Below are 19,140 nucleotides of genomic sequence, written 5' to 3' on the forward strand. Positions count from 1 at the left end.
ATGGAAAATAGGCTACAAATTCTGTGGCCTCTGATCTGGAGAGTAAATACAACTGTCACAATCTTCTAGAGTTTATTGTCCACATCTATGTCACAGCTAAGTTCAGCAAATCTGCACCAAGAAGTGTCAAATACAAACATTGTTCCTGCAAAGGCAATTTAATGCTAATACTGATTTGTACAACTTGGGGCACTATTCTTTATTTAGTAGCTCTTGCATGATTTAATCTCACCTGAAGAGACCTTTTGTGCCCTTCAAAAAGTGCTGAATAGATTATTAAATGATTCTGTGCTGTCAGAATCTCGTGAATGTTGCAGTTGTAAAGGATGGTGAAAAGATTCACTGGTAAGTTTTACTGCTCCTTTCTTTTCAAGGACTTTTTTATGAAAAGAGAAATTTGAGCCTTTATGTTTTTATTAGTGTAGGGTAACTTTGCTTCTATGCTATCAATATGGTATCCATAAACTGCTTTTCAGTCTGTACTAAGTGTGAATAGTGAAAAAGTGATGGTTTATGATAAATTGATGTCAGGTAATGAATGAAGCCAGTAGTAAATATTAAAAAACATCCACTTTAATGTGGGATTGGTCACAGACCTCAGTCTCTCCTCTTAGTGTACAGTAGACCATGTTATCTAACCTATATATTTATGGTGTCAGCCATTTCATTATTCATAGAAAATGTAATGGTTTCTTCTGGGAATTTGCAAGGCTATGACAGATTTTACTAGATATTTCTTTTCTTGTTCATTTATTTATGGATAACTGAAAAGAAATATTTATTTATAGTATTTTTGAGAGTTTTCGTGTTCAAGTCCTGGAAAATTTGATGTGTATAAGTGGAAAATAGAACCACAATTTTACAACTGCCTAAAGAGAGTATGCATATGACTAGACATTAGTTCTTCTTTTTAGAAAAAATTATATTTGATTTATTTAATCCATATGCTGACATTCTAGTGTAATTATCTGTCAAAACAATTACAGTAAGATAGGAAGAGAATGTAAGGCAAGAATCAATATTATATGTAGTTTATTTTCTGTGATCTTCTGAATGAGTTATGCTCTGTGTGGTAAAATAATAATTTTTCCTACAACTTGAATTATTTTGCTAGGTATCTGAGAATCTTTCAAAATGTGGACCTTTCTAGCAACTTCTATTTTAGGTAGGTATTAGTTACTGTTCCTTTAAAAAAAATGTGCACTTATACTTGCTAGAAGATTATAGGTTTTGTTTTTGATACCCAAGACTTTTAGGTTGATATTCTGGAGAAATAAGACACACAATCATGCTGCTTGTCCATTTTCATCTGTGTGTTTTGAACCTGCTTTCTCCTTTAATCAGTTGGCTAGGAATTTAGTCTCCATTAAGTTGAAAAACATAGAACTATTAATGGCATGGAAAAAAATAAATACTGAAGCCACTTCTTCCACAGACTGTTCAGCCCTTCCAGATTATGCAGAAGTTCTCTCTTTGGAAAAGTATTTTGTTTCAGGGGGGTTTCTTGTCTTGTTATTTATTCTTTATTGTTCTCATTTTCCATAAATAAAGCTTTGCCTTGATTCAGGGACAAAGGTAGTGAAATAGGTCCTCATTTACAATACACCCTGTGTATGTCTTTCATAGGGCTTTCTAGGCATTGCAGTTCTTTTGTTTATTGTTTCATGAATGTCATACTTAAGACAAGTTTCTGTGTCTCAGCTACTATTAAGTGAGATTTTTGGGACAGCACAAAAATGGGAGCAGTGTGGTGATAAACCTGACTGCAGCAGTTAGAAGACTTGAAGACTTTAAAAAATGAGTAAACAAAAAAATCCCTCTTGCAATTACCAAAAGGTGTGTCAGTCTAGGAGATGCTTCCTCTTGCAAAATGAAGGCTTTTTCTCACAGCTGGATCTGTAAGGATAAAACCTTCTCAAGTTTTATGTGTGTTTCATGCTTTGGCATGTGAAAGATTTTTTGCAGTATAAAACCTGAGTTTTTCTTCCCTGCATTGTTTTCCAGCCCTGATATTATACAACTTTCCCCCACTACCTCCTTTGCTTGGAGATGACAAATCTGTGCAGTTTCCAAGGTTGTACATAGAAGGGGAAGATTCTTAGGTGACTCTAATAAGCACATTCATCATAAAATGAATCATAGAATGACTTGGGCTGGAAGGGACCTTACAGTTCCTGACATCCAGTTCCAACCCTACTGCACACTCACTGTAGAATTTCCTCCTAAATCTCTCCAGTTTTAGTTTAAAACCATCCCCCCCTTGTCTAATCACCCATCTAATCTGCCCATGTAAATAGTTGCTGTTCCTCCTTTTTTGTAACCCCCTTAAAGTACTGGAAGGCCATAGGGAGGTTTTCCCAAAGATTGCTTGTCTCCAAGCTGAAACTGTAGAATTAAGATAAACTAAATGTTTAAAACTTCTTATACAGAAAAAAAATGGGTGAATGACTTATACAAAAGTATGTTTTTGTCACAAATCCTGTGTGGCATAAATGAAAACTTTCCTACTGGCAGATAATTTACTGTTTATGTTTTATTTTTCATTAGAAGAATTGTTTTCATAAAATGTATTTGTACTCTGTGTTTTAACTGCATATTTAGCCTGATTTTCACTTTCAAAAGGAGAAGCATAGGATGATACTAATATTCTTTCTTATTGTTTAGAATCTTTTCAATTTATCAGCTTCATTTAAATTGTTTTTGGCTGAAAACATAGCACATTTTTCTGCATGATTTTTATATAAATCCTGAAGAAAATCAGAAATCAATTATAAGATAATATTTGGTCTAAGAGGAGAGTGGGGAAACAGCCTGAACATGTTTAAAGGTTCTATAATATGCAAACAGAGTATGCTACAGACTCTTTTTTTCCCTAACAGATGGGTCAGGACATTATTATGGAAATATGTGGATGCATGGGTTACACTTTATTATCATTAGTGATAAATCTAAATGTCTAATGTTTGAATATTTTTTTAGATCTTTAATGAATATCTATCAGTATGAATATCTATCAGTAATCACTGATGCTGTCTTACACTAAAATGGAAATATATGAGATTTTGGGATTTAAGTGTAGCATACATTTGGGTTCTCCTTTGGAAGAAGCCTAGTAGCTTAAAAAATTTAGCAATTAGTATAGAGTTTTAGTAAAAGAGACATGAGGTGGAAAATTTGCAACAATTAGGGAACTAACAAAAAAAGCCCCTTTTCTTTATTTGGTAGACACTGCCTGAATATGCATCTGTGCTGCAATGATATATCTGGGGACAGATAACATTTTTGTGGAACAGTTTTTTAGCTGTTTTGAGTTCAGATAGCAGTTAGAAAGTAGCAGCACTCAAATCTAAGAAAAATGAGGTTGTCAATGCATGTAGATGTTTCTGATGGAATAGCTTTTTTAGAACTTGTGGAATGCTTCTTGGGACATGGTGAATTAAGTTTCTTGATATGCTTTGTTAAAAGGTATGTTTAGTTTTCAGTTAAAAGAGGAATATAAACACATTTTCAGTCTTTGTAACCTGTAAACAGTTTCTATGTTTGTAAAGCTTCTTTTGGAAATCATTTGTATCATTTGCCATTATAGAATTAGAATCTGTATATCTTGTTCAGAAGTCTTTTCTATAAAACAGTACTGTGTTAAATATAAGTAGAGATGGAAAGTAAGGGCTTTCAGAAAATTCTTCTGCATCTACAATAATTATTAATAAATGTTAACTGTCTATCAGTTACAGCTATGATCTATCTCACTCCCTTCAGTATAATCTTACTGTCCTGAGAATGCCACTTGAGACATTAAAAACTGAAACAACCCAAACCCGACAAGAGAGTTTTGATATATTTGAAGATGAAGGACTTTCAACACAGGGGGGAAGGGGTAAGCAATCACATCTAATTAAACCAATGATTTTGGTCCTGAGTGCATTTAAAATATGTTCCACTTAGGTTTACTTTTGAGAAACATTCATGTCTTCTGCTCTTGGTCAGTAGTGTCCTAACAATTGTGAGTTAATAAAAGATTCTTTGAAGTGCCAAATACACTTCATTTTGAACAACGCGATTTCTAGAAGTGTGTAGTCATTGTTTTAAGTTACGCTGCAACTGGGGAAGATGACTGGGCATGCTGACAATTTTCAGCAATTGATTACTCAACTGACTTCTGAGTCTCCCAACAGGAATGAGTTATAAGGAGAGTGGGAAGCAATAAGTGATTAAGTATTAATACCTTTTTTTTGTTTTATATTGGAGAATACTGACAACAGAGGAACTGTATGAGGTTAACATCATCTTACTGTAGTAATAACCCCTGTCAAGAAATGTAAGAAAAATTACTTATTTTGGTTGGAAAATTCAGCCTTCGGTTTGGATCTAACATATTCATAAGAGTATAAAGATGAGCAGCCAGAGAGAAAAACTATCTTCTCTCCCTTTTTCTTTGTGCACACAAACACACAGAGAAAGTTTTTCCTGAAATTCTTAATATTAGATTTTATTCTGTTAAATGAAACCCCCATGCCCCCAAGCAAAAGATATTAATAACATGGTCACATATCTCAAGATATCAGCAACTGGTTATCAAATAATACACTATCAGAAAGGACCATAAGGAATGAAGAGAGTAATAATTTCTCTTCTGCAAAGACTCTAATCTGGAGGATCCATCAGGAATCCTTACAAGGGCACCATCTCTTCTATGTCTTTGTAAAAACAGTAGGAAATGAAGATGCCCTAACCTTGACCCCATCAGCACTATGTGCTAGTCACCTATCTATTCACTGAATATGTGTAACAAATAGCCACCTGTCATTTAAGAATTAATTCTCACCTAAGTAGTGGTGCTAGTAGTAAGAAAGAGGGAAAATTGCTGGCTAAGTGCTTGTGACCAGCTTCTGCTGACTGTCTAAATTCCTTCAGGAAAGTATTTTAGTTTACATCAGTTTTCCCTGGGCTTAAGTTGGGTCTAGGTTGCAATAGTTTGTTCAACAGCTGCATTTTCACCTGTAGCCTGTAAGAACTCCTTTTTCCTCCAGTGGAACGTTTGACTGCTGTAGTTGTCTGCTATAATTGACATTCATACTGTTGCAGTAGAATTTGTCATGTCAGAATCTTCATTTGAAAAAAGTGTGAAAAAATATAGGAAATTGAATTCTTGTCCTCTTTCTTCTAAGTTTCAGATTCATTCAATTCCCACTATCACCTTTCAATGACAGTTGTCATCTTGGTCCTGATATTTGAAACAGAAAAAGACTGATTTCAGATAGATCAGAAACAGATCTTTATTCTTCAGGTCTACAATAGCTGTGCTTCTTAGTGCAAATTAGGAAAACTGTTTTGAATTGTGTGAAAAAGGACTGGTGTACATGATCTTCCAGAACCTAAGTAATTAGAGGTGACCAGAATCGAGAAGCTTATGAAGTCCTCCTGTAAGAGCATTTTTGCCTTAGCTGGAATTCACTACTTTATTTCCCTGGTTATCAAATCCCTCAATGCTACTATGTACAGTTCTCTTTTACATGGATAACTTCTACATGAACGCACTCAATAACAACAGTGACTGGCAACTATAAAAAAACTGCAAATCCTCATAAACACTGGACTTCAGCATGTGCCGAAATTATCTGTGTTCGGCAAAGGATTCAAGGATGCGAGTAAATTACTTGAGTTGCAGTCAAGGGAAAAGTCAAAACAAAGATCCAATGTCTTGGATTTTAAAGCAGGTGAGCTTCTTTCATAATTGGTAATGTGTTTTCATTTTAACAACCTCCTAGGTGTATTTGGGATTTGCAGTAAGCCTTATGAAAAGTACGTGTGGAATGCCAAGCTTCTGGAAGCAGTAAGAACTGCTGTTCATCGTGACTGGCTGCTATATATTATTCATGGATTCTGTGGACAATCAAGTATCCTTCTAATGTTGTAAAGAACTTTGGTTTATCAATTTTGAAAAAAACACAGTTTGAACATTGAATTGTTTCTTTGTCATTTTAAATACCATTCAGTTTTATACTTATTGTTTGGCTTTTATTTTCATTACTTTCTAAGTAAGAAATATTGTAAGAGGGCCCTAACACAGGTAGACTTGATTTTCAGTGAGGCTCTGTTTATTAGAATGGGGTTTAGTAGTAAAGAACTTGAGAGGATTTTTAGGATCAGCTGTATTTTTTCACAGATATTTGAAAAAAGGGAGAAAAGCTAAGCAGAACTGAATTGCTGACTGATATGTTTTCAGCTGTGTTTAAACCATGACATTGCCATAGAAATTCCCCTCTCTAAAATATTTTTCAGTAACTGAGATTTGCAGAAATTATTGTATTTACTGTCTTTCTGTTGAAGGCAATGACAGAACTTCAGCCCTGTTGTGTGAAGAGCACTAGGACATGTGAAAGCCCCTTTTTTGACTATATACTATTTTAAATGATTAAACAGGTCTATTTACATTATAGCAGGAGAAGCAAATGGCCAAACACATACCACAATCCAAAGAAATGTCATATGTTAAGAATTTAGTGTATTATTCACCAATATTATCGTGTTAGCTTTAGATTTCTGGGGAAGCAAATACAATTAAAAAGTTAACATTAGTGGTGCCTGAAAAATTTAATTTTGCTTTTTTATGATTGTAAGACTGTTAGTCATTGGCTTAGTCCCCAGATAAAAAACTAGATTTGTTTTTATATACCACTATTTCATTTGTGGTCTTCCTTAATCAAAGCTGGATCTGACCACCAGCATTATGTCTGCGGCTGCTTAGTGTGTGAGCAAATGTCTTCTTAACTCGTTCTTGTGCCTCACACTGAGGAAGCAGCAATAGTCACACTAGGCTCTGTTTCTGCTTGTTTTTAGTAAAATGGAAAAAGACTATAAAAAAGCCACCACTGCATCCATAGCCTGTTTGTCTCTGGCTTTCAGTTGTTACTTAAGTGGTTGCAAATTTGTCTATTTTTCCAAACAAATAATTAGAGGGTGACTAATATACTTCATCTGAAAATGGAGCTCTGAAGTTTTAATCCCAGCATTCAAAAAAGCAATATTTGCGGTGCTAGGCGTATCTTTTGGATCTATTTCACCTTCATTGTAATTTCATGAAAGAGAAATGATGCTTGTCTTCTGTAGATTCTGAAAAGTGGGTGATGTATTGCAGTGTAGATTCACTTTTCAAAGTTCTTAAAACAGATAGTTGGAAAGGGCAATATTCTCTTCCAGAGACAAAATAGGTTTGGAAGTGATACTCATCACTGTTAAGGTGATTTTAGTAAATCAGATATATCGATTTCATACAGTTTTGTTAGAACTTATTTTTGCATGCATAAAGTAAGTGAACAAAAAGTTACATGTGACATGTAAACCTTAACTTCTCTTTCAAGAATTGTTAATATATGGCCGCCCTATATATGTCACTCTGATAGCCAGAAGATCAAGCAAATTTGCTGGAACACGTTTTCTAAAACGAGGAGCAAACTGTGAGGTAAATCAAATATGATTTTAGGGGTTGTTTCCTCCTGCTCCTCTCCAGTATGAAAGCTTGAACTTGACTGACTGAAGAGCTGAAATGGTTTAGAGGATTGTTAAGGCTTTGACTATAAATTATGCTATTGGATGATGTTATAGTGGGTATCATTATATTTTTCATTGGCATAATAAAGTTGTTCCTAAAATAATAAATTTAATATTTCTATATAGGCATTTGTTTCAGATTTTTACACTTAGAGATAATGTTATTTCCCAAACTGAGGGAAAAAATAAAAATATGGTAATATACATTATATATTATTATATATTAATATTATATATTATATATATATAATATAATATACATTAGGGAAAAATGGGAATTTAAGCTTCAGTGTTGTTCTTGCTACTGTGATTCAGTGTCTCACAGTTTAATTGTGCTCTGTTTTTAATGATCTGCATGCAGCTTTGAATGTTGTGTCTACATCATATATGTATTTCTGTTTGGTTTAGGGAGATGTTGCTAATGAAGTGGAAACTGAACAAATACTTTATGATGCTTCAGTTATGTCATTTTCTGCGGGGAGTTATTCTTCCTATGTTCAGGTTCGAGGGTCTGTCCCTCTGTACTGGTCTCAAGATATTTCAACTATGATGCCTAAGCCACCCATAACACGTGTGTACAAATTATTCTTTGTGATAGATTATGGCTAATGCTTTGGCCTAAAGGAACATCTGAGAGAATAAGTGAAAACTGAATTTGCAGAAATGAACAAATTGTCTGTTCACTTGTGCTTTGTGAAGCCATAATTTGAAGTAAAAAATCAAGAAAAAAATCTCCGTCTTAGACTTCACATTCAGAAATTAAACAGGAAAAGTTTCTGTTTGAAGATGTGAGCTTTCTTTATATTACTTTGTGTGCAAAGTTAGCTATATTTATCTTAGTATTGTGGATAAAATATTAAACCTGTTGAAAATGGTGGAAAATGTCTGGGCTGAGATTAATGGGGCCAGAATAATTGGTCTCTATAAGCATTTCATGAAAATTTAAGAAGTTTCCTGCAATTCGGCAAAGGGAATACTTTTTAACAGCTTTTGCATGAAAAGAGGAAAAAGTATTTGATTGTGTCATTACTACCAGAGAATTAATGCATCTTTTGTGAAGAGTACTATTAAGGGAAAATTGTAACTATCATCTCCAATTCATCTTTGTTTCAGTGGACCAAGCAGATCCTTATGCACACGTTGCTGCTCTTCACTTTGATCAAATGCTTCAGAGATTTGGCTCTCCCATTATTATCTTGAATCTTGTGAAGGTACAACATTTTGAATATGTTCTGTGTTCGATTTTTAATATTATGCTTCTTTCTGTAAAGTCACTGTGTAGTTTTGGTTATGTTCTAAAACTAATATTAGCTTACAAGTGGAATATTTTCTTCATAAATCTCATCCTACAGGACATAGTACATAAATCTGCTCTCACTATAGCCCTTCAAAAACAAAATTTCCCATATTTAGAGATTTCTTACAGAAACCTGCCACTGTTCTCTTCAAATTTTTTCTACCCATTAGATCTAGGTCCATATAAATTTAACACTAAATTTAATTTAGCACTAAAATCTACTGAAATAGTATGTTTCCATTCAAAGCAAGGTTAGAACTAGATGACCTTAAAGTCTCTTCTAATCCAAACCATTCTGGAGTTCTGTGAAAACATATGTTATATTTAGGCAATGGAAACACAATTCTATTTTTCAAAAATTATTGCAAGACTGGAAGATGGGAGCTGTTTTTTCCCATCTCTTGCCAGAAATGGAGAGGAATTTCTCCTTGTTCTCCTATTCCACAACTGAATGTGTGGAACACATTTCTGCCTGTGTTTTTGCTTCTCTTTTATGGTTCTTCATTTCATCTACATTGCCACTTTTATTTCTCTGTGTTCTTCTTTACACTTACAGCATTCCATTTTTCAGCCAGTGATTATGCACAGTTGAAACAGGTGACTTTTTACTACTAATACAAAATACTAATACTAATACAAAAACCTAGAATGTTCAGATTTTTCTATCTTTTGTGTTCTTAACTTAATTGTACTGTTTATGAAGAACTGCCTGCTGCTGTTACAGCTTCCACTTTTGATTTCCATTATATATGCATACATGTATGTGTGTATGGGTTATATACGTTTAAATAAATACATTAACGTAAATTGTTATGTTAAATTCCTTTTCTTTTTGCTAAAGGAACGTGAAAAAAGAAAGCATGAAAGGATTCTCAGTGAAGAACTTGTTGCTGCTGTGACATATCTCAACCAGTTCTTACCCCCAGAGCATGCAATTATATATATACCCTGGGATATGGCCAAATACACTAAAAGGTAGAAAAAGTCTTTTCTGTACTCGTGTTTGTAGCTGCAATACACATATGGAAACAAATGTTACTGAACAAAACAGCAACTTGCAAACAAAACAAGGGAATGTGGTTCAGCGTAATCATACATCCATTTCTGCCTTATTCATATTTTTGAATCACAGAAAGTTTGATAGAGAAAAACCAGCGTGATGTAAAACTCAAGTTTTATGGGGTTTTTTTATGTCTTTTGCTTCTAGTTTATGTAATATTTTTTATCAAAAAGAAGCAAAATTGCTCAGATTTGCTCAGGTTGCTCAACAGTCAGTCTCTCTCTCCTGTAAAAATCTGTAAAATCTAAGAAAACTATAGACATAATTACTGCTGGATGCATAAAGCTGTGATATGGGCCTGTTTTAAAATAATTTTTGTTATGGAAAAGCTTTTCATATTTTTTTTTCAAATTTTTTGTATTAATATATCTTGACTGTCTCTTTTTTTTTTTTTTTTTCCCTCCTCAGCAAACTTTGCAATGTCCTTGACAGGCTGAATGTGATTGCAGAAAGTGTAGTAAAGAAGACTGGATTTTTTGTAAATCGACCTGATTCCTACTGCAGTATCTTGCGTCCAGATGAAAAGTACACCTATAATTTTTTTGATGCATAATGAATAGCACCTATTCCTTAGGAAGCTGTTTGGAATTTCTATGTTTAAGAGTTAATTTCTTATTTTAAGACTTACTAATTTGGAAATTGCTAGGTGGCTTCTTTTGAGACATACTAATAGAATAATTGTCATCTAAATCTTACTGAGTCTGTGGTTAACTAGCGGATTGCACAGTTTCATAAATACAAAATGTGTAACTTCTTTTAAAAATAGAAACTGTATTTGCTGCAGATGAAGTCCCTCAATACCTGGAAATCTAGAAGTAATTATTTATCGCTGAGCAATACATAATAGAATCTGTTATTTTATGAAATAATTTGAAAGTCATTCTGTTTTGTTTCTTTTTCAGGTGGAATGAACTGGGAGGTTGTGTTGTTTCCACTGGTCGCTTGCAGGTACTAAAATATACTTTTTTAGTTGTGTAGGTCAGCACTCCCAAAGAACAATGAATCATTTCACTTAAATATCTGTGTGGTGACTCACAGACTGCTCTTAAATTAATATTTATAGTACACATTATTATGGCTGTGCTTCCTAGAAATACAATTGGGAATGAGTGCCTTATATTCTTGCATGGTACCCCAAAACCTTATAGTGTTGGAATTGTATCTTTGCTGGACTTAGTCTGAGAAATGCTTGTATTTTAAATTAGTTTCTATAACTGTTTGGTCTGTAATGTTACCGGTGCAGTGAAAGTTGAACCAGCAGCATTTTGGCAAACTGGGTCATAAAATGTTACACAGAAGAAGTGAGGAATAAGTACATACTTAACCCTGGTAACATCTTCATGCACATGAACATGGGTAAGTGACATTTTCACCAGTGCTGAATATTCTGTACATTGTTACAGTTGCCAGCACTAAAAGAAAATAACACTAGAAACATGTCTTCCTTTAAGGTTGGAAAAGTACTGGCTAAACTGCAAACCATACAGTATCAAATTAATACCTGAACGTTAATTGCTATATACCCTGAACACAGGGCATGTTCTTAAGAAGCATTAGTTACTTTGACTTGCCATCCATAATTTTGTATTTCTTGTAAGTTAGAGAGCATGTAAACATTCCTGTACTAGTGATCACTGGGATGTGTTTGTTGAGGGTAAACAGCAGAGCAGATAGAATTTGATCTCTTAAAAAAAAAAAATTAACTCTAGTTAGATATTTTATGTTAGTCTTACATAGTAGGAAAGTGGTTATTTTATCTTTAATAATTTGAGAGTCACCAGTGACATACATGTAAGCATTCAGATCACAGTTCATCTCTGACTAGACATCTTGTGAGTCACATCCAAATTGTGACTTCTTCAGGGCTGTTTGTGAGTTGAAGGAACATCCAGTTGGTGTGATGATAAAAACAAGAATATTTTGAAAACAGGTATGACAGCACTCTGATATAGCTTGCTAGAGATTAATTGCTTTAGAATTTTTCTTAGAAATGTCTTTCCTCAAATTTCTGTTAAGACATAATTTGAGATTTGAAAATAGTTAGTAGTAAAAAAAGTAATAATCATGAGTGTAGCAATTTGTTGATTAATATAAATCTTTTATTTGGATTGCTTTACCAGACTGGAGTCCTCCGAACCAACTGTGTGGACTGTTTAGATCGCACTAACACAGCCCAGTTTATGGTGGGGAAATGTGCTTTGGCCTACCAGTTGTATTCATTGGGATTGATTGATAAACCAAACTTACAATTTGATACAGATGCTGTAAGGTAAGATGGATTAATAGAGTGTGTCATGGTTTTAATTTTTATTTTGAGTCAAGAGATTATGGAGAATTATGTCCACGTAGAAGAAGCATACAGTTATATCTGCTGGAGTGATTTAATGTTTATTCATGCAAGTTTAAAACATATTTCATACTTTTAATCTTGAGAAAACCCTGTCATGCTAAAAGTTCAATTTTCTGGAAATGTTAATCAGACTTATGATATAACTGCTTGATTTCATTCTTTTTATATGCCTAAACCTAAGGAGATACGTTTTCCTTTGAAGTAAATTTAAGAAAACTTCTGCCTCGGTCTTTTACACTTGTTTCAATTGCTTGAGGCAGAATGTTGACTGAGAGTGAAAACTGAAATAAATACATACTTTCATGGACAATACCAAACTTGTAACTGTATAGAAGTACATCCTACCTTGCTATTTCCTACTTTTTCTTTTGAAAGATTTCATGGCTTTTGATTTATTGAAGAAAAGTTTTTCAGCAAAATTGTTCTTTCAGATCAAGTGTCAATGCTACTTACACAAAGCATCCTCAAACCCTTTATGAAAACCCAGCTTTTGTATTGAAATGCTTTGGGGGTCAGGGTGAACTAAGCTGGTTAACTTGTACACATGGTTCAGAAATTAACGTAGGAGCCTTTGAGGTGCTGTGTTTTTATCCCATTAAGCTGTTTATGTGGCTTCATTGCTGATTTTGACTAGTGGTTTGATAGCTTTAGATGGAGACCTAACTTGTATTCAGTAACCACAAGTAGTCAGGCTTCAGTCCTCTTTGATTGAGATACACCTTGAGCTCCCTCCTCTTTTTTTTCCATGAGTTTCCAGCAGTGCCTGGAGCTGGTATGTGCTGCAGAAATCACCTCACCTGCAGCATGTTGATTCACCGTGCACATGGTGGCTCTTGGCCTCTGCCTGGTGGCCAGGGAGAGCACCCACTGGTGGCTTGCTGGGTGTGCTAGCAGTGCCTGTCATCCACCGTGCCCCAGCTGCTGGGAGCTGTGCTCTGAGTTTACTTCAGAATAAATAATTCCTGCTGTCAGTACCAGTTGCTGTGCAGCCTCCTGGGGCTACTGGTCAAAAACAAACCAACCCACCAAACCCAAAGAAACAAATGAGATTCTCATACATGGTATCATGGTCTCTGAACAATTTGTGAGGAGGCAAGTGGGTTTGGGATTATTTCTTTGAGGGTTTTTCTGTCTGTTGTTTTGGGGTTTTTCTTTTGTTTTTTTAAAATTACTTAGCAGATGTTTACTTCCAATTGATCTTATTGCACTTGACCTTGGACAGAAGATTTGCTGGACAGCTATTTAGTTTTTACAGAAATTGATTTGCTGCTCCAATAAACATCCTTCATCCAGATCCTTTCACCTAGAACTTCAGTCAGATGGTTGCTAGATTACACATGCAATATTGTCCCTTTTTTTGGATACTTTATTAGGGCAACACTTTTTTTGTCTTGTTTTGGTGCTTTTTTAAATTTTATTTTATTTTGTTTTTTGTTTCTGTCTTCCTTTTCACTCTTCAAGGACTTCTTTCTTCTGCAGGTATTACATGTAGATGCCTGAGTTACATTGTCTTCATATACTGATATAAAACATATTCCCACAGATTTAGTGATGGGGTTTGCTTTTTAGTTTTGGTGAGGGGTTGGAGCTTGTTTTGTTCTGGTTTGGGATTTTTTGCCTCTTAACTAAACTTCCAGTCTTTTTTAGCTAAATTTCATCTTTGTCATTGTCTTGCTCAAGCAAGGCCATAGTCTCCATTTTTGAGAAACACTTTTCAGTCGCTTATTTTTTAGACTGACTGTCATTCCTTAGGATAGCCTCTTTTTCTGAGACTGTTGTCTCATTTTTGTCATTGCTAGGAAACTTGCTTAATTTTTGCTATTTGGACTAATCCCAGTCTGCATAGTGTCAACTTCTTGATGCCAGAGGCCCATTTTTTTTTTTTTATTTCTAGCTTCTTAGCTCTCCTCATTCAAGTCAATTCTTAGCCAATTCTTTTTGGTTTCTGCTTACATCAAGATTTTCCAGCTCCAGAAAATGTTACCTGACTGCCATATACTTTTCTTACAAGTCATGTTTATTCATTTTTTACCTTTGAGCCATCATTATTGTAACTATGGAGATTTTTGGAAGGTTATTCTAACTTCATTCCTGGTGTACTTAACAGAAAATGTATACTTGAGATATTGATGTGTTCTGGCCCTTTTTAGTGTATTAAACATGCCTTGGTTATTAGAGATGTATTATTTATTTTCTCCCCATTAAGTAGTAGGACATGTTAATCCATTTCCCGAATCTACAGAATTGCATACTCTGTGTGAACCTCTTTTGTATTAAAAAGTAATGAAAATCTCAAAGTCTAAACCTTCTTAGTAATTATTATATCTGAATAAAATTTCCACATATTTATCTGAATAAAGGAGAAGAAATTGTATTTCATTTGCAGAAAGGCTTTATTATATTTTCTCTTTAAAAATGCTATTCAGAAGTTTGATTGATGACACATTTTGCTTTTCCTTCAGATTATTTGAAGAATTATATGAAGATCATGGAGACACGCTTTCTCTGCAGTATGGAGGCTCTCAGCTTGTCCACAGAGTGAAAACATACAGAAAGATTGCTCCATGGACTCAGCATTCCAAAGATATTATGCAAACACTCTCAAGATACTATAGTAATGCTTTCTCAGGTAAAATAAAGTGTTTACAAAACATCTTACTCATGATGTTTCAGTAATCTACACTATTACCTTATGACAAAGCTCCTCTATACTATAATTTCCAAATAATTCGGTAACATCTCACATAGTGTTCTGATTTGATATCTTTATTTATCTGATGTTATAGCATGCAGCCCTTGATTTAGGAAACGCGCATATGTAGCACCACATCTGACAAATGTCAGTGACATTTGTAGATCAGTAGTGAAGCAGGTAGGTGTTAGAGAGTTTTAAAATGTTGGACAGAATGTCTTCACCAAATATAAGGAAACTGGTAAATCTAAACATGGGTACAAGGCTTCATGTAGAATATTTCTTGTGATGTTTCTGAGAGCTCAAAAGAAAGTAAGCTGTAATGCATGTAATTGTTTTATGTAAATAGGAGCTACAAACTGTTAAATCTTTGGTAGAAAAGACAAAATTAAATTCAAAAACTAAGTAAATAAACTATTTTTTTCAGTTAAATAAGCTGTAAAATATTAACTTTCTCCTTTCATATCACTCATTAGTTGAACACTGAGTGTTCTACTTTCTTCTGGGCAACATTGCTAAGGGAAAGCTTTGAAAAATGCTGAGCCTTATCTTAGGCAAAATAACAAAAAAAAGTGTGGTGTGTTTAGAAGTCTTGCCAAAGATCTAAAAGAATGATCAAAGGACAGTCTCAGACATGTCAGAAGGGCAAACACTGAGTGCTACTGTGTTATAAATATTGTGTCAGTCCTCTACTACTCTTTTTCATAAAAGTTGCATAGCCAGAGTGGAAGTACTTTTTTTCCCTTTGTCCTAGTAGACTGCAATTATTTAGAGACTGTGAACTTTAAAACAGAATTGGACAATGGCTAGAAATACTTCAATAATCTCTGGTTTCTTTGGTGGAAATTATGTGTATATAACACTATTGAGAGCACACCATTTAGAGTAACTTTTCTGAATGTAACTTTTCTGAATTTGTGTATCATATTTGTCCAAACTAAATGGAAATTGGAGAACTTGTTTATTTCAGTGATGTGTTCTCTTATTTTTATGATTGGCAATAAAGTCTGGCTTCATCAATTCTTATGAGCTGAAGGTAGCACACTTGCAGTGTCACCTGTACTGCGACATAGAAGAAGGAACAAATCCCTCAGCTGTTCACTTTTGTGCCAGCCACTGAAATGGTTAGGTGGACGCCTGAGCAAAGTTCTAGGTCCACATTTGGGGTTGTAGTCTGCTTGCAAGGATAGTCATGATCTGCATGTCTTCTAGTAATAAAAGAATTTGTTCTAAAAAAGATGTTAAAAAAAGAAGAAAAAATTTAGAAATGAAGTCCATCTTGTCACCTCAATGAACTTGTAGGAAAGTACACAAAAAAGACATTTGTCTTTACTGAAGTCAGTACTGTGTTTGAATGAAATTTTCTTAAAGGTGCTGCACACTTTCTCCAATTTACTTATGATTTTGGTATTTGATCCCATTCAAGGCATATATTTTTGTAGCAGTATGCATTCCTTGTGTTTGAAGATGACATTGCTGAAATGTAGCATTCAATGTCATATTTACTTTGTTGCATTTTTAGTATAGAGTTTTAAAATATTTGTTTCAATGAAATTTAAAGATTCACTGTCCAACACTGCCTGTTCATATGGCAACAGCTAGTTTGCTAATGTGGTACATTGAGAAAGACCATTTTATTCTTTAAGTTTGCTAAGAAAGTAGAGAAAAAGGAAACAGTTTTAGAACAAGATGCTGATTTGCTGTACTGCATTTATTATTGTTGCTATCCCTCATATCCCTTTAAAATGCAAATAAAAAGCTGAGGGCTAGCTATTCATGAATTAGCATTTTTTTGTGTTTCTGATCCAAGAAACGTTTTTTTTAATGCTTGTATATTTTATGTACCTAAATTAAACAGACTCAGAAAAATTTAGTGATTCGCTTGGAGTCATACAGTATATAAGAGCAGGCTTAAAAGAGGCCTGCTGTCACATCCTCCTAAATAAATCTCTTAGGCACACATGTACTGCTTGTCTATCATTCAAAATACATGAATCTAAAAATAATCTACTCTTACAAGAAAATATTTTCATCTGTTGACCTCAATGCTCTTAGGATAATTACTACTAATTAAGTTGTACAGATGAGAAAACGACACATATTGAATAATAATTTGGTGGAGCTAAGAATATGACAAGCTGAATTGATGATTTAAGCTAACAGGGGACAAGTCCAAATTACTAAGAGGTGTTTGTGAAATGTCATCATTTTACTATGTATTGAAAAGAAAGTCCCAAGGAATTCATAATTTGTATGTTTTGTTGGAAACTTGTATTTTATGGATATTGTTTAATTTCATTGAGTCGTTATTCAGCATAGTAGGTCTGCTGTAAATGAAGTTCCATGGTGCTGCTTGAAGCCCAGAGGGCCCTGCAGCAGTTACAGGACACAGACACTCTCTCTGAAAAGCAAAGAGAAGCAATGTCTGAATGGGCTTGAACTGTGCAGTGCTCCTGGTGTTAAGTGTGCCTCTTGTCCAACAGATGCGGACAGGCAAGATTCTATCAATCTCTTTCTGGGAGTGTTCAAGCCTGCAGAAGGAAAGCCACATCTCTGGGAGCTTCCCACTGATTTTTATTTGCATCACAAGAACACCCTCAGTCTGTCACAGGCAAGGCAAAGGTATTTTGCTGTTCTCTTTATTGTTTTGTTTGGTATTGCTCTAATAACCTCTAAAAAATTCACGTTGCTAATCAGATAATTAGGTCAGCCTGTCAAAAACTTGCTTACTTTTTTATGTTTATACAAAAGCTTAAAAAAACCACCTCCAAGAGATTACCAAAAAATGCTGAGTGTTGATATTTCAAAGAATTTGCTTTAGTATGTTATTTTCCTGTGGTACTTAAAAAGAAGTTTAATATCATATTAAATTCTATCCTTCAGTGTAAAATGCTTCGCTGTTTTACTGAAGTATAGTTACTGCAGTTTCATTATGAAATATATAGGTGTATTCTTCATTGTCAGATTTATTAATGGTTGAATTTGAGATTATGTGATAAGGATAACATTTGTTTTTTTATGTACTGCACTTAGTCTGCAGCTGTGCATACCAAGAAACCCATGATTTTCTACTTTCCTTGCAGCCTATGTCTAGCCTATTTTGAGGACTATTTTTCTTCATTTGCATTCCACTGTAGTTGCATGGTAATATACAGAAGTAATAAAGTATAAGAATTTTAAAGTAATTTGATTCCTTCACAGCAGTAAATGATTTTTTTGAAGATTACAAATACTGTGTGTTTAAAAAAAATCCATTTTAACAAAAAGGACAGTACTCAACTTGTCAACTAAATAATCTCTTAGGATTTTGGCTGGTTTTGTCTTTATTCATTCAGTGAGCCATAAAGCTCTTTAGTAAAATGGTAGATCTGAATATGTGCATTTAGATTTTTGTCTGAACAAAACTACAAGTGTTTAACCAGTGTGATCAGTCCCTGTTGGCTGCTTATTCTGTTAACCTGTCACAGCAGCTGGCACATGATACGGCTCTTTCTGAATTTCAGTCTTCTTGTATTGTCTCCTGAGGCTTCTCTTAAAGGTAGCTTATATGAGCCATACAACCAAGTACTATTTCAGGCATGCATTAAACATGCAATATTAATTTTCTTGACTACTTGTTCTGAAAATTATTGTACGTCTAAAATTAATTCAGCTGATATATTGCAAGTATGCAAATATTCTAGTCTCCCTTTCATCTGTTACTTCGTTAAAACAACCGTCTCTTATTTGTCACACATACTGGTCTCAAATGAGGAGGATTATTAAAAAGAAATGTTGGTACTCTTCATTTACTTATTATTTTTATCTTTCATTCTAACCAGAATTTCTTCTGAAAAGTTATAATATACAATCAAGATGTTTCATTATGTGACTAAAATGACAACTTCCTGTAATAACTAGGTGAAATAAATACATGAAAAAAACCTCCTCTAGGTAATTTTTTGTAATTTTTGGTGGTTTTTTTGTTTTGTTTGGGGTTTTTTTGGTAATTTTTCTACCAAACATTTGCACAAGTTCTTTGTGTAACTTTTTTCTGCCTGTGTAGTGCCTCTTTTAGGTTCCTTGGGCACAGCAGCAAAAGAAATAATGACACTCACAATGAAATTAAGGATATAGGAGAAGGAAGATGATGTTTCCTGTCATTGAAACTTCTTTTGACTATCTGTGCTTTTCCTATGTTATAATTGCTT

General features: G+C 34.2%; 1 protein-coding gene across 3 annotated transcripts in view; it reads left to right on the forward strand.

Annotated features, from left to right (window-relative positions):
• FIG4 (FIG4 phosphoinositide 5-phosphatase) overlaps nucleotides 1-19,140 on the forward strand; it is a 50,873-nt gene that overhangs the window by 14,130 nt on the left and 17,603 nt on the right. For all 3 annotated transcript variants that reach the window (XM_086876783.1, XM_086876785.1, XM_086876786.1), the window contains exons 5-16: nucleotides 1,115-1,165; nucleotides 3,729-3,877; nucleotides 5,769-5,897; nucleotides 7,362-7,462; nucleotides 7,960-8,122; nucleotides 8,665-8,762; nucleotides 9,690-9,823; nucleotides 10,317-10,433; nucleotides 10,811-10,856; nucleotides 12,029-12,177; nucleotides 14,721-14,887; nucleotides 17,434-17,572. In XM_086876783.1, coding sequence (XP_086732909.1) covers nucleotides 1,115-1,165; nucleotides 3,729-3,877; nucleotides 5,769-5,897; nucleotides 7,362-7,462; nucleotides 7,960-8,122; nucleotides 8,665-8,762; nucleotides 9,690-9,823; nucleotides 10,317-10,433; nucleotides 10,811-10,856; nucleotides 12,029-12,177; nucleotides 14,721-14,887; nucleotides 17,434-17,572 — 1,443 coding nt within the window. The remainder of the gene's footprint in view (nucleotides 1-1,114; nucleotides 1,166-3,728; nucleotides 3,878-5,768; nucleotides 5,898-7,361; nucleotides 7,463-7,959; nucleotides 8,123-8,664; nucleotides 8,763-9,689; nucleotides 9,824-10,316; nucleotides 10,434-10,810; nucleotides 10,857-12,028; nucleotides 12,178-14,720; nucleotides 14,888-17,433; nucleotides 17,573-19,140) is intronic.

Source organism: Cyanistes caeruleus, chromosome 2 (assembly GCF_971803275.1).
Source record: "Cyanistes caeruleus chromosome 2, bCyaCae1.hap1.1, whole genome shotgun sequence".
NCBI classification, from domain to species: domain Eukaryota; kingdom Metazoa; phylum Chordata; class Aves; order Passeriformes; family Paridae; genus Cyanistes; species Cyanistes caeruleus.